The sequence below is a fragment of the Otolemur garnettii genome, unplaced genomic scaffold, assembly GCF_000181295.1.
Source record: "Otolemur garnettii isolate 467f Iridium unplaced genomic scaffold, OtoGar3 scaffold00259, whole genome shotgun sequence".
In the NCBI taxonomy this organism is placed as follows: Eukaryota; Metazoa; Chordata; class Mammalia; order Primates; family Galagidae; genus Otolemur; species Otolemur garnettii.
Genome location: NW_003852654.1, coordinates 732,212 through 747,984, shown reverse-complemented (window position 1 = coordinate 747,984; position 15,773 = coordinate 732,212). Strand labels below are relative to the sequence as shown.

The following is a 15,773-nucleotide window of genomic DNA, read 5'->3' as shown; positions in this document are numbered from 1 at the left end:
TCTTTTTTTTAAATTTATTTTTTATTAGATCATAATTGTGTACATTAATTCTATCATAGGATACAGTGTGTTGCTTCCATATGCAGTTTGGAAAACTCTCATCCAACTGGCTAACATAGCCATCATGTCTTTCTCATAATTGTTGTGCATACAGTATCTTATTAAACACTACAGTAAGATACCATTTTCACCTATAAAACTGGCCATAACCTAAAAATGTGGCTGAACCTGTCAATAAAATGATTATTTTTATATACTGTTGAAGAAGATATAAAATTGGTACAGTCTTTGGAATGCAATTTAAGACTATCAAAATGTGAAATATGCATACTCTTAGACACAAAAATTCCATTTCAAAAAAGCATACAAAATATGTCTCTGTGGATAAGCTTATACATACAAAAATTTAATATAGCAGAGCTCATATTATAAGAAACATTAAAACAATCTAAATATCACTTGACCTAGGAATATTATCACATAACCCTACCACAGAATATTAAGAAGGCAATAAAATTAAGCAGGCAAACTCTGTGTCTACTCAAAAGGGAAAATATCCATGAAAAGTGAAAAATCAGGCTTGGCACCTATAGCTCAGCGGCTAGGGCACCAGCTACACACACCAGGGTTGGGGAGTTCAAACCCAGCCCTAGCCTGCCAAACAAGAACAGCAACTACAACAACAAAATAGTTGGGCATTGTGGCAGGCGCCTGTAGTTCTAACTACTTGGGAGGCTGAGACAAGAGAATCACTTAAGCCCAAGAGTTTGAGGATGCTGTGAGCTGTGATGCCCCAGCACTTTACCAAGGGTGACATAAGAAAGTAAAGTGAAAATTCAGCTGCTAAACAAATTAGATAATCTCATTTTTATAAAAAACAATTAACTACAAACTCCCAATATTTATGCACATATAGATAAAAAGACAAGATTAAAAGTGACTGTATCTGGGGATGGAACAAAAACTTGTGGCTTTCTATTGTAAAACTTTCTGCCAAGATGTAGGAATAGAACCCTCCAGCAATCATCCCTCTGCACAAACACCAAATTCAACACACAAACACCTTCCAAAAGAAACAAAAATCAAGTCAGTGATCACACTACCTCCTATAACATTGTATCATGGGAAAAAGGCATGGAAGAAGGCAGAAAGAGTCTTGCATTGCTAATGCTACCTACCCCTATCCCATCCCCAAGTAGTACCATGCCTAAGCACCAAATGGAGAGAGAATTTGTGTGCCCAGGGGAGGGAGAGTGAGGTGACTATGGGGTGTTGCATCAAAACTCAGGGCCACATAGTCTAAAGGTAGAATTTTTCCACTCTCCACAGGCAGGAACGTTTAGATCAGCCTGGCCACAGGGAAATTCTCCACCCAAAACCCAAGTTCTGCCTATGTCCACCACAGGCTGACAAACAGCAGCTTGGAACCTGGACTAAATTCTTAAGATAGTCGGGCCATAAAAGCTGCAGTTTTGGGGTAATTTCTACTGCTGTGCTTGTTCCGCAACTTGGGTACCAGCTCAGCCATAGTAAAATAAAGTACTAGGCAGACTTCTGAGGCCCCTGAGTCTAGGTATGGTTTCTAGATGGCATTTCTTGACCCACCCTGGGCCAGAAGGAAACATGCTACCCTGAAAAGAAGAACCCAGTTCTCCTAGGAGTCACTACCAGGCAGCAGTCATCACAAGCTTTGAGTGAGACTGGACTGACTTTAGGTATGATCTGGAACTGGTGGCCATGAGGAAATGCCCACGTCCCTCTTCCCACAATCCCAGCAGCCCAGCACAGAGAGTGAGAGATTTTGCCTGGTAATATAGGGAATTCTTCTATGCCTTACCCAAGTCTACCAAGGTGGTGGAATCTGTAACAATCACAGCATTTCTCAGGCTTGGGGTGCCCCCAGTGCTGATATGGCTGCAGTGACCAAAGACTTAGATCACAATACTCAATTCTATTTGATTATCTGGAAAGTATTCTCAAGAAGGATGGGTCTGTGAAGGTTAAAGTAAATACCTAACACTTCAATGCCCAGACATCGATGCACATCCACAAGCATCAAGAACACAACATCCAGGAACACATGACCTCACCAAATGAAATAAAAAAGCTACCAGTGACCAATCCTGGAGTGATGGAGATACATGACCTTTCAGACAAAGAATTCAAAGCATCTGTACTCAGATCAATAAACTTCAATACAACACAGAAAAGGAATGCAGAAGCCTATCAGAGAAATTTAACTAAGAGATTACAATAAAAAAAAATCAAGCAGAAATCCTAGAGCTTCAGAATTCAACTGGCAAACTGGGAAGTGTATCAGAGTCTTACAACAGAATGGAAAAAACAGAAGCATGAAGATGGGGTTTTTCAAAATACACAGTCAGAAAATAAAAAAAAGAAGTAATAAGAATGAAGCACATCTATAAGATCTAGAAAGTAGTCTCAAAAGGGCAAATCTTAAAGAGTTTTTGGCCTTAAAGAAAGAATGGAGAGATTGGGATAGAAAGTTTATTTGACAAAATAATAACACAGAACTTTCCAAACATAGAGAAGGATAGCAATATTCAGGTATAAGGTTATAGAAAAAGCAAGCAGATTTTATCCAAACAAGATTACCTCAATAAATTTAATAATCAACCTCACAAAGGTCACGGATAAAGAAAAGGTCCTAAGGGAAGCAAGAAAAAAGAAAAAAAAATAAGGAAGCTGCCACAAACTTCTCAGTGGAAACCTTACAGAGCAGGAGAGAAGCATGATGTATTAAAATGCTGAAGGGAAAAAATCTTAACCCTAGAATATTATATCCTACAAAAACATCCTTCAAACATGAAGGAAAAATAAGGACTTTCCAAAACAAACAAACCTGAGGGATTACATCAACACCAGACCTATCCTATAAGAAACACTAAAAGGAGGCCAGGCATGGTGGCTCATGCCTGTAATTCTAACACTCTGGGAGGCTGAGGCTGGTAGATCGCCTGAGCGCAGGAGTTCAAGACCAGCTTGAGCCAGAGTGAAAACATATCTCTAAAAACAGCTGGGTGTTGTGGCAGGTACCTGTAGTTCCAGCTACTTGGAAGCAAGAATCGTTTGAGCCCAAGAGTTTGAGGTTGCTGTGAGCTATGACATCACAGCACTCTACCCAGGGCAACAAAGACCCTGTCTCAAAAAAAAGAAATGCTAAAAGGAGTTCTCCACTCTTGATCTAAAGAAAAAAATGTTAATACGCAACAAAAAAATCATCTGAAGGTAAACAACTCACTGGTAATAGTAAGTATACAAAAACAGAATACTCTATTGCTATGACAGTGTATACCACTTATACCTTCAGTCAGAAAACTAAAACACAAATTTATCAATAATAACTACAAAAGCTTTTTGAGAGATAGTGTAAATAGTTATGGATGGAAACTACAAAAAGTTAAAAAGTAAGGTGGGGTATGGACTTAAAGGGCAGAATTTCTATGAGATTTCTCTTAGCTTGTTTATTTGTTATAATCAGAGTTGTATTATGTTTAAAAAGGTTTTTTGCAAGCCTCATGGTAGCCTCAAATCAAAAAACCTACAACAGATATACACACAAAATTAAACACCAAAAATCAAAACACACTATCAGTAAAAAAGTAAGGAAGAAAGAAAGGGATGACTACAAAACAACCAGAAATCAAGTAACAATATGGTAGTAGTAAGTCTTTACACATCAATAGTAACACTGAATGTCAAAGGACTAAACTCTCCAGTGAAAAGACATAGGTAGCTAAATGGATTAAAAACAGAAAGAGTCAATCATATGTTGTCTGCAAGAAACACACTTCACTTATAAAACACACATAGACTGACTATAAAAAGATGAAAAAAGATATTCCATGGAAACAGAAACCAAAAAAAAAACAAAAAAACAAAACAAAAAAAAAACAAGTAGCCACACTTCCATGAAATAAAATAGATTTCAAGACATAAACTGTAAAAAGAGACAAAGAAGGTAGTTACATAATGATAAAGGGTTCAACTCAGCAAGAGGATATAATAATTCTAAATATAATACATCCAAGATCGGGGCACTCAGATATATAAAGTGAATGTTATTAATTAGAGAGACAGACCCCAATACAGTAATCCCTGGAGATCTTAACACTCCATTTTCACCACTGGACAGATCGTGCAAACAGAAAATTAACAAAGCAACACTGCACTTAATCTGCACTGTAGAACAAATGGCCCTATTAGACATTTACAGAACAATTTGTTTGACAGTGCAAGAATACACATTCTCCTCAGCTCAAGGATTATCCTCAAGGATAGACCATGTTAGGCCACAAAATAAGTCTTAAAGAATGCAAAAACAATGAAATCATACCTACTTTCTCTAACCACAATGGAAAGAACTAGAAATCTATTAACAAGAGGAACACCAGAAAGTATAGAACACATGGAAATTAAACAATATGTTCCTCAATGACCAGTGAGTGAATGAAGTGATTAATAAGCAAATTTAAAAATTTCTAGAAACAAATGAAAATGAAAAAAAAAATAACAAAACCTGTGGGATACAGCAAGAGCAATAATAAAAGGGAAGTTAATAGCAATTAAGTGCCTACATTGAAAAAGCAGAAAAGCCTCTTGGAGGCCAAGGTGGGCAGACTGAGCTCAGGAGTTAGAGACCAGCCTAAGCAAGAGCGAGATCCCATCTCTGTGCGTTGTCGTGGGCACCTGTAGTGCCAGCTACTCAGGTCGCCGAGCCAAGAGGATCACTTGAGCCCAGGAATTTGAGGTTGCTGTGAACTAGGACACCTCAGCACTCTACAGAGGGTGACAGAATGAGACTCTATCTCCAAAAAAAAAAAGAGTAGAAAAGCTTCAGATAAACAACCTAGCAATGTACCTCAAAGAACCAGAAAAACAGAAAATTAGTAGAATAAATAATAAAGATCAGAGCAGAAATAAAGGAAATTAGAACCAAAGAATACCCCAAAAACCCCCCAATAAAACAAAAAGTGGGTTTTTTAAAAAAGATTAACAAAATTGACACTTTAGTCAGACTAAGAAAAAAAGAGAAGACCAAATAAAAATCAGAGATAGAAAAAAAAAAGACGCTACAATTGATAATGCAGAAATTCAAAGGATGATTAGAGACTACTATGAGCAACACAGAAGTGGATAAATTCTTAGACACACACAACTTATGAAGATTGAACCAGAAAGAAGTCCAAAACCTGAATAAACCAATAATAAGTAATGAGATAAGAGCAGTAATAAAAAGTCTCCTCAGAGGAAAAAGATGGCAAACTAGAGGCAGCCTCCCAGCATGACACTCCAGGGTAAAGAAGTGAAAGCTGTAGGCAGTGTCCTTCACACAGTCTCTCATCTCTGAAGCAGCCTTCATTGTGAAATTCTAGAGAGGTGTCTCTCTCACTCAGGACACCCTCCTTCCACAGAAGTCACTCCCTGCATAAGACTTGTAGGTGTAGAATAGGCTGGGTCTTTTTCCAAGAGGCTCTTAATCCAGTAAAACTTTACACAGGGCAATGGTAGGTGGACTTACAGCCCATGTGAGCATGGGGGACTTTTAGTGCCATAGAGAGGGGGTCTCAGTGGTGCCCAACTGGTAGATCTATGTTCAATTTGGCTCCAAGCAGGAAGATACTGTTCCCAACAAACAGGTTTATTAATCCAGGGGTCCCCAGCCCAAGCCCTGGTAGGCAAAAAATGTAGCTGCTAGAAACATCATAGACACTGCAGGACAACTCCCAGCATACCCACCAAACTCTTACTTGCACAGATGGGATCCTGTTTGAAGTCCATGCACGGATACTGCACTACACAAAAGGTGCTATGGGGATTAGACAACTGAAGCCATACTTTCTCAGGTGTACTACACTAGGACTATGCCAGGCAGGGGAGGAAGACTGACTTGTGGCTTTCCTGAGCCATACCCTGGAACTTAAAGCCAGGTGCTTTACGCCTATAGTGTAGAACGCAGGGTGCTCTGACCCAAAAGGATCCAGGTGAATGCCTCAGCAGGTCAAAGCTGAGGCATGCAGATTTAAGACTCCTGCAAGTCTGGCCAGGGATCGGCAGGACCCTTGAACCTCAGAAATAGCCTTTACCACTTGCCCAACCTCATTCTGACCTCCAAGGGCCAGCAGCTTCCAACCTGCCTGGACCTGACCCTCAACTCTCCTTCGGTTCAGCCTGCCATCTGCAATCCTACTTCAGGCTAAAGGCTTCTGTGTGAAGGCCTTGTTCTGGCTCCACCCTAGTCACAGCTTAGAGGAAATCATGCTGGGGTACTGTAGGCCCTGCCCTGAGTGGCAACTGCTGTAAGCATTGAATGTGGTGGGGAAAGGCCCCCCCCCCACTCCTTTGGTTTCTTTGGGATAATAACCTCAGCCCATCTGACCTAACATCTGTAGAACCAGTGCCCAAGGAGCACCCTGCTCCTAGCATGGCCAAGACTCCACCCTCCAGCCCCAACTGCCACCTGCCTGCTTGGTTCTGACCCTGCCCTCCAGGTTGGGGTGATACTCCAGCTTCTCATTGGTAAGGTACTGCCCAGAAACTGGGAGCAGACCTCTGACCCCAGCTAAAACAGCTAACTTGCCAGTTTCTGTGTAGCCAGAAGGTAAGCCCACCCAACCCAGTAGCCCCTTCCAGCTGCCTTGGTTGTGGCAGTGATTAAGGACTCATATGACAGCTCTAGGTCCCATCTGCCACCTGGGGCATTCCAGTGCTTCTCCTTAGGAACTGCAGCTATTCCTTTCTGAAAGTACCACCTGTTGACAGGGAGGTTTGTATGTGCTTTATACTATATACTGATGCAATCTTACAGAGTGTCTGGGGGGAGGGTACAAGGCGTGGCCATTTATAGCAACACCTATTCCCACCTCCAGAAAAAATGTACTACTGGATAAGGGCAAAAAGAGTCCCTTCCAGTGCTTTAACATACACACATTTAGCCCAGTTAACGAATTCAGTTAACTTGCACAATATAACATCAACATATAAAATCAGTAGTATAGGCTGGGCACAGTGGCTCTTGCCTGTAATCCTAGTACTCTGGGAGGCCAAGGTGGGTGGATTGCTTGATCTCAGGAGTTCAAGACCAGCCCGAGCAAGAGCAAGACCTCTTTCCTACTAAAAATAAACTAGCTGGGCATTATGGTACATGCCTGTGGTCCCAGCTACTGAGGAGACCAAGGCAGGAAGGTCACTCAAGCCCATGAGTTTGAGGTTGCTGTGAGCTATGACACTACAGCACTCTACCCACGACAACAGTGACACTCTGAATCAAAAAAAAAAAAATCCCTAGTACTTACATATGCCAACAGTAAATAATCTGAAAAAGAAAACCATAAAGTAATCCAATTTACAATAACTACAAATAAAATAAAATATCTAGATTTAAACTTAACCAAAAAAGTAAAAGATTTATAATCAAAACTATAAAACACTAATGAAAGAAATTGAAGAGAACATGAAAAAAAACTGAAAGAAAGATAATCCAATGGAACAAGACAGAACCCAGAAATAAATCCACACATCTACAGTGAACTTACCTTCAATAAAGGTGCCAAAAATGTATGCCAGGGAAGGGACAATCTCTTCATAAATGATGCTGAGAAAACTGGATATCCATATGAAGAACAATGAAAACTAGATTCTTACTTCCCACCATATATAAAAATCAAATCAAAATGGACTAAAGACTTAAATGTAAGATCTAAAACTAAGAGATTACTAGAACAAAATATTGGAGAAACGTTTCAGGACATCGGTCTGGATAGGACTTCTTGAGTAATACCTCCAAAGCACAGGCAACCAAAGCAAAATTGGACCAATGGGATCACATCAAGCTGAAAAGCCTCTGCAAAGCAAAGGAAACAATGGAACAAGCAAAGAGACAACCCACAGAATAGGAGAAAATATTAGCAAACTACCCATCTGACCATGGATGAATAACATTTTAGTGCATCCACTGTGGAGAACAGTATGGAGCTTCCTCAAAAAACTGAAAATAGAACTACCAAATGACCTAGCAATCCCACTACTGGTATCCACAGAATAGGAATTCAGTATATCAAAAATATATCTACACTCCCAAGTTGATCACAGCACTGTTCACAAAAGATTTGGAACCAACCTAAGCATCCATCCACAGATGAATGGATAAAGAAATTGTAGTAAGTATATACAATGGAATGTTACACAGCCACAAAAAAAGATCAAAATCCTGCTGCTTGCAACATGGATAGAACTCAAGAATATTATGTTAAGTGAAATAACCCAAGCACAGAAAACAAATCTTGTATGTTCTAACTCACATGTGGGAGCTAAATATTAAAAATGACTGATCTCATGAAGACAGAGAGTAGAATGATGGTTACCAGAGGCTGGGAAGGATATCTGAAAGGGGAAAGAAAGTGTGGATGGTTAATGGGTACAAAAATATGGTAGACAGAATGAAGAATAATTGTTAGCACAAAAAAGTGACTATAATCAACAATAAGTTAAGGTATACTTAGAAATAACTAAAAGAGTGGAATTGGAATGTTCCGAAAGGTGATAGATACCCCAACTTCCCTGACTTCATTAATACTATATGCCTATATCAAAATATCACACATACCCTATAAAAATAGACAACTGTTATGTACCCATAAAAATTTTAAAAACCCAAAGAAAACTTTCTGTCCTATTTGCTTCTTTAACTGTTTGCATTTAGGAACTCTAATAAAATAACCCAAAACATCATTCATCCAAGAAAAATTTTTAGTGAGAACTTGTTAATTATATGCCAAGCAACTGATAAACATACCAAAAATAACAACAGATCAGAGAGTGCAATGTACTCTGAAGAAAAACAGCAAGATAAACAGAATGGCAGAAAGAGATACTGACAGACAACAAATATATAAGTCTGAAGTTTGAGAAAGGTTAGGGCTGGAGAAAAATATTGGGAAATCATCAACATAGAGATTGTGTTTAAAAGCCAGGGGTCTAAATGAACTAACAGTTGGGTCAGAGAACTCAAAGGATCAAGCGCACAGAACACAGCTTGAAAGTGGGATCATGCTGCCAGCTAAAAGCATAGTGACCAAAAGAATGAGAGGAAACAATGCACAAGAGTGCACAGGGATGGCTTGTGGATGGGACTATATCCTACACCAGGTGACAGGCAAACCAGGAGTCTTGAGCAGAGAAGTGACATAATCCGACATGTTTTAAAAGCATTATTCTAACACAGTGTTTTTCAACCTTTTTGTCTCGCAGCACACATTTATAGTTAAAATTCTGCGGCACACTTATGTTGATTTAAAAAATGAGTAAAAAAAGAATATATCTTTTTTGATTTATTAACACAAACGAAATTTACCATCATGGCCAAAAAATAAAACAATTTATTATAATTTGTAATAAAAACATAACAATTAAAAATTTTAAAAGTTTACATTTATTTACTTTTCTCTTTATTATAAGGTAACATTTAATGGGATAGCTGAGCTTGGCTTTTTTTTAAAATATCTTCTCTGCAAGGTTGAATTCTGGACAGACATAAGTCTTCTTCTAAGGATTCTAGCCATGATCAATTTTTGTTTTTAATATTATTCACTGCAGAAAGGCTCACTTCACACAAATATGACTTTGGGAATATAAGAAGTATTTCTATTGCTTTTTTAGTAACATTTAGAAATTCACCCTTGAGAGATACCAAAAGGTTGTAATATCTGTTGTTGAATATTTTAATTGCAATCCTGTCATTTCTTATTTCTGTTAAATCTTCCTCCTCTGTAATATTTAAATTTGCTGATGAACACACACTTAAAACAAAGGGATTTCTCACCCAAACCAGAGATGTTATGTCAAGCATAGGTGAAGAAAATATTTTTCAAAATTTGTGTACAATAAATCTGAAGTTTGTAAACTTTGTTCAATAAGATTTCTATCGAGGCTTGGCATCTGTATCTCAGTGGTTACAGCGCCAGCCACATATACTGTGAGGCTGGCAGGTTTGACCCAGCAAGGGCCTGCTAAACAACAACAACCAGAAAAAAAAAATAGCTGGGCACTGTGGCGGGTGCCTGTAGTCCCAGTTACTTGGGAGGCTGAGGCAAGAGAATCGCTTGAGCCCAAGAGTTTGAGGTTACTGTGAGCTGTGATGCCACAGTGCTCTACTGGGCGACATAATGAGACTTTGTCTCAAAGATATATATATATGTATTTTTTTTAATCCAGTGTATACTTTTCACTCATTTAAATATTTCCATTGTATTTTCTCTCTTAATCTTTTCCTTCCAGACCAGTAATTTTTCTCTGAAAGCATTAATTTTATCATAGATGTGAGAATATTTTTATTATTTCCCTGCATACTTTTATTAAGAGTATTCAAACACTGAAATAAATCCTCAAGGAATGCAAGTTTATTACACCAAACCTCCTCACAAAGTAAATTGCCTACTTTAGAATGTTGCACTTTGAAAAACCTTGATACTTCTTTCAATTCATAAAATGTTGATAGAATTCTTCTGGGAGATAACCATCTCACTTCCATAGTCGATAAGAGCTGCATATGAGAAGCATCCACTGAGGAACATAATTCTGTATATAATCTTGATTGCAATGGCCTGCTTTTTATGTAAGTAATCCTTTTTATAGTGTCATCTAGGACTTTTTGTAATCAGGCACAAATGATTTTGACACTAGCACTTCTCTGTGTAGAAAACAGTGTGTAAAATTTTTTGAATTCTGGCTCGGTGCCTGTAGCTCAAGCAGCTAATATGCCAGCCACATACATCAGAGCTGGCAGGTTTGAATCCAGCCTGGGCCTGCCAAACAACAATGACAAAACCAAAAATTAGCTAGGTGTTCTGGCGGGCACCTGTAGTCCCAGCTACTTGGGAGGCTGAGGCAGGAGACTCGCTTAAGCCCAAGAGTTGGAGGTTGCTGTAAGCTGTGATGCCACAGCACTCTACCCAGGGTGACAGCTTGAGGCTCTGTCTCAAGAAAAAAAATTTTTTTGAATTCTTGTTTTGCACAAATGTAACAAATCCTTTAACACCTCTGACATGGATGGGGCTCCATCCCTACAAATGCTTATGCAGGAATCTCAAAACAAGTTATTAGAATTAAAGTAATTATCAATCAAATAGAAAATATCCTGGCCCTTTGTTGTCCTTCAGAGTCATCGAAAAAAAAAAAAAAAAAAAAAAAAAAAAAGGCTCAGTACCCGTTAGCACAGTGGTTACAGCGCCAGCCACATACACCAAGGCTGGCAGGTTCAAACCTAGCCTGGGCCAGCTAAAAAACAACAATGACAACTGCAACAAAAAAAAATAGCCAGGCATTATGGTGGGTACCTGCAGTCCCAGCTACTTGGAAGGCTGAGGTAAGAGAATCACTTCAGCCCAAGAGTTTGAGGTTGCTGTGAGCTGTGATGCCACAGCACTCTACCAAGGGCAACATGGTGAAACTCTGTCTCAAAAACAAAAAGAACAACTATTCTATGATTTCTTTATAGACAATCTACCAAATGCTAAAAGTTGGAGTTTACCACTGATATAAGTAGATGCACCCAACTGAATTTCAAACATGTTTACTTCTTTGAGGTGAAATAGTACTTGAAATCCTGTATTTTCAGAATAATATCTTTGATCCATTTGTGACTTAACATGCAGAGAAATTGTATTATCTGAAAGCGGAATTTTTAAATTTTCCTTTTTGTACTCTAAACACTGTTTTTACAATTGCACAGCAGGTCTGTAAAATAACAGATTCTGTAATTATATGAGATTTCATTTTCCTAGCTAAGATTTCTACAACTGTTAACTCCCTTCTTGTGCTTTATCTGAGATCACTGTATATTTGGTCCATATTTTTGCTTGTTTAGTACTAGTGAGTGCAAGTCGTATGAAATATTCCACCAGCTTTTCAGACAAGTGAGAAAGTCTAGGTTATAAACGTCTCTTTAATTTGTTAGGAACCACAGCTGCATTTGCTAATGTTTCACCACAATTACACATGTGGGATATGGTGGATCTCCTTTACTACATATGAAATTGAATTATAAGTTATCATCATTATTTTGATGACTAATTATTTTTAATTTAGTTGCTGGTGTACTGGATGAAGCAGTATTTGATACACTAATGTCATCTTTTTTTTTTTTTTGGTAGAAACAGAGTCTCACTTTATCGCCCTGGATAGAGTGCCATGGTGTCACACAGCTCACAGCAACCTCCAGTTCCTGGGCTTAGGCAATTCTCTTGCTTCAGCCTCCCGAGTAGCTGGGACTACAGGCGCCTGCCACAACGCCCGGCTATTTTTTTTGGTTGCAGTTTAGCTGGGGCTGGGTGTGAACCCACCACCCTCGGTATACAGGGCCAGCACCCTACCCACTGAGCCACAGGTGCCACCCACACTAGGGTCATCTTTTCATTTTTGTTTCTTTACTAAAAATTTGTCCATTTTAATAGAACACTATGTGATAAAAAGTGCCAAATCAAAATTAATAAAAATAAGTAAATAAGTAACTCAAAATACAGGTATTAATTAAACATACTTGGAAATGTCTTAAAACTAGGATGTGCACCCTAATTGTGTCCAACTACACACTATTTCAAATCTAGACAGAACTATGACATGCTCAGTATGAGCTACACATCCTTACTACTTCAGGCACAATGAGGGATTGCTGAGTCATACAGCTTCATTCACTCTGGATGATTTTGACATACATCATTGTTCATCAGCAAATCTTTGTCACATTGCACCATCTATGGACACGTTCTAAAACCTTATTTTTCAAGGCTACACCCAATCCATTTTAGAAATAAGCTAATGTTTATTTATCATAACAATAAAAACATTTATTTATTTTAATGACATCCTCATATAATCAATTTAAAGAGGTTTTAATGTTGATTTGTATACTTACTGTACTTCTTTCAAAAATAATTTAATTAATCATCTTTAAAATTTTTTGTGGCACACCTAAGATCCTCTCACAGCACACCAGTTGAAAAATCACTGCTGTAGCAGCTCAAGCAGAAGAAGAACAAAAGTTCTGAGGCAGGGCCATTCCCATCAGGGTCTAAGTCAGTAGTTCTCAACCTTTGTAATACTGCTGCCCTTATATACAGTTCCTGTGGGTCACGACCCATAGGTTGAGAACCCCTGGTCTAGGTCCAGCAAGAAGACCACGTGTGGCCAAGCAAAGAAGTGAAACATCAGTTAAGAGAACTTAACAGTGAGTACCAGCCTATGTAGGAACTTGTTAGCCATTCAAAGAACTTAGGCTTTTCCTCAGAATGAGGTGAGAAAACACTGGAAGATTTGGGGCAGAATAACAGCCTGGCCTGATTGTGATTTTAAAGGATTGGTCTGACTGTTATTCTGGAAAGACTTTAAGAAGGCAAGATCAGACTAAAGAAAGTGAATTAGGACATTGTTATGGGTTGAACTGTGTCCCCCCCCCCACAAAAAGGTACATAGAAGTCTTAACCTCTGGTACCTGTGAATGTGACCTTATGTGGAAATAGAGTATTATATACTGAATTATGTCTCTCTCACCAAAAATATGCTAGAATCCAAACCCCTAGCACCTTAGAATTTAACCTTTCAAAGGCAACCAACTAAATTAGGTCATTAGGATGGGCTCTAATCTTGTACGGCTGCTATCCTTAATAAAGGGGAAATTTAGACATGAATATGAAGATCAATGTGTTATTTCTGCATAATAAGAAATTCCAAGGACTGTCAGCAAACACTAGAAGCTAAGGAAAAGGGCTGAAACAGATTTTCCCTCACACCCCTCAAAAGGAATCAGCCTTGATTCTGAGACTGATTTCAGACTTCCAGCCTCCAGAATCATAAAACAATCAATTTCTGTTAAACTACCTAGTTTACAGTACTTTTGTTATGGAATTCCTAGCAAACTAATACAGACATTATTCCCATAGTCCTAGCAAGAGACAAAGGTGACCTGGGATCAGGGCAGTAGAGGCAGACAAGAGAGAAGTGGATGACCTCTCAATACATTTGGAAGAAAGATCTAGAGAGGTTTGCTGAAGGTCTGACTGAGAGATACAAGAAAGAAAGGAGTCACAAATTGAGCAAAGGTTTTCATTCCAAGCAAACAGACAAAGAGTCTACCATTTAATGAGATGAGGAAGATTGTGGGAAGTTTCTCTATGGGAGAAACAAGGATTTAAGAATTCAAGTGAGAGACATAAAACAAAAGAAAAATAAAAAGAACTAGAAAAGCTCAGCAAAGAAAATAAAGAGAAAAAGTAATAAACGATCATTAAGGCAATAAAACAACAGAACTGCAAAGTCATGGGGAAGAGGCCAGAGGAAATTATACAAAATGAAAAAGACCAAATACAGTAGAACCACAGCTGACCATCTCCCTAACTGATCACCTCCCTGAGTTGATCTAATTTTTATAGACCAGACATATACCACATATGTGTAACAGTACAGGAGGCCTAGTTCCTTACGATGACCATCCTCCTTATGTTGACCAGTTTGTTACAATCCCTTGGGAAGTCCCTTATAGAAGTTCTACTGTAGATACAGGTATTAGGAAAAGACAAATGAGATCTAACATATACATATTTATTACTCCCCCTCAAAATAAAAGAAATGGGACAAAAATCACATTCAAATATACAATAGAAATTACCTTTTCTGAAATAAAGTAACTCTTGCATTTATGAATTGAAAGGTCATGCAAAAACTGAATACAAAAATTCATTAACACTGAGACATTTAGGTGTACTTTCCATATTTCAAAGTATTTTTAAATACCTTCATGATAAACACTAAATTCTTCCTTTTAAATACAGAACTAAGACTAAATAAGTGTAGGAATTATGGTTATAGAATAAAATGTAAATGTTGTACAAACTTTACAAATATTACAATTAACAAAAACCAGGAAGATAAACTAAGGGATAAAGAAATGAGTTTCCTTGGGCTAATCTGCCCATCTTTCATAACACTAGAGTGTTTCTCAGGGGCGATTATATAGGACAACAGCAAGGGGAAATCATCCTAGGGAAATCCTCCCAGGAGAAGTACCCTTTGCCTGCTACTTTGTATGGGAACTTGCTAGAGGTAATAAAACCAATAGACAGCTAGCTAGATAGTCAAGTCACTAAGAGAAGCAAGATAGGAAAATCACAGAAGAGGTCTATGAAATCATCTAAAATTGAAATGTATGTCTAAAAACAATAAACTCTAACCTCAAGGTTTTTGTAATAATCCTTTCTCCCCTAAATTTTGATTTATCTTTCTAGAACTATTAAAATCTTATGGGAAGTAAACATTTATCCGAAGTTCAGCAATACTTTCTATTTTACTTCTATTGCTCTTCCTATTACATTTAAAAGAGGTAAAGCATTAGCTGGAAGGAAAATAGCGTTTGATCAGTTTTATCTTGGTTGGGAGAGCCTTCAGCATGCTTTTACTATCTTCATTATACTCCTAATTCCAGTCAGTTTCTAATATGAAGTACTTGATCTCTGCTCCTTCATGCCTTCAACTAAAGTAGATGAATACTTTAAATACCTCAAGCAATACTGTTTTGCTGAGGAAAATACACGGGCTTACAAATATGTAAGCTGTGATTATAACATTTACTTACCCCCAACCACAGGCACACTTTATCAGTAGGAGGAACTGAAGCTTTGCAGTACAAGTTATCTGCCAGTAAGAATCTGGTCTCTAGAGAGTTGGTAGATTCCTTAAAAAAAAAAAAAAAAAAAAAAAAAGGC

At 38.1% G+C, this 15,773-nt stretch overlaps 1 protein-coding gene across 1 annotated transcript in view; it reads right to left on the bottom strand.

Moving 5' to 3' along the window:
* Positions 1-15,773, bottom strand: part of VBP1 (VHL binding protein 1) — a 61,175-nt gene that overhangs the window by 15,858 nt on the left and 29,544 nt on the right. Inside the window, exon 4 of the mRNA XM_023508563.1 lies at positions 15,644-15,742. Coding sequence (XP_023364331.1) covers positions 15,644-15,742 — 99 coding nt within the window. The remainder of the gene's footprint in view (positions 1-15,643; positions 15,743-15,773) is intronic.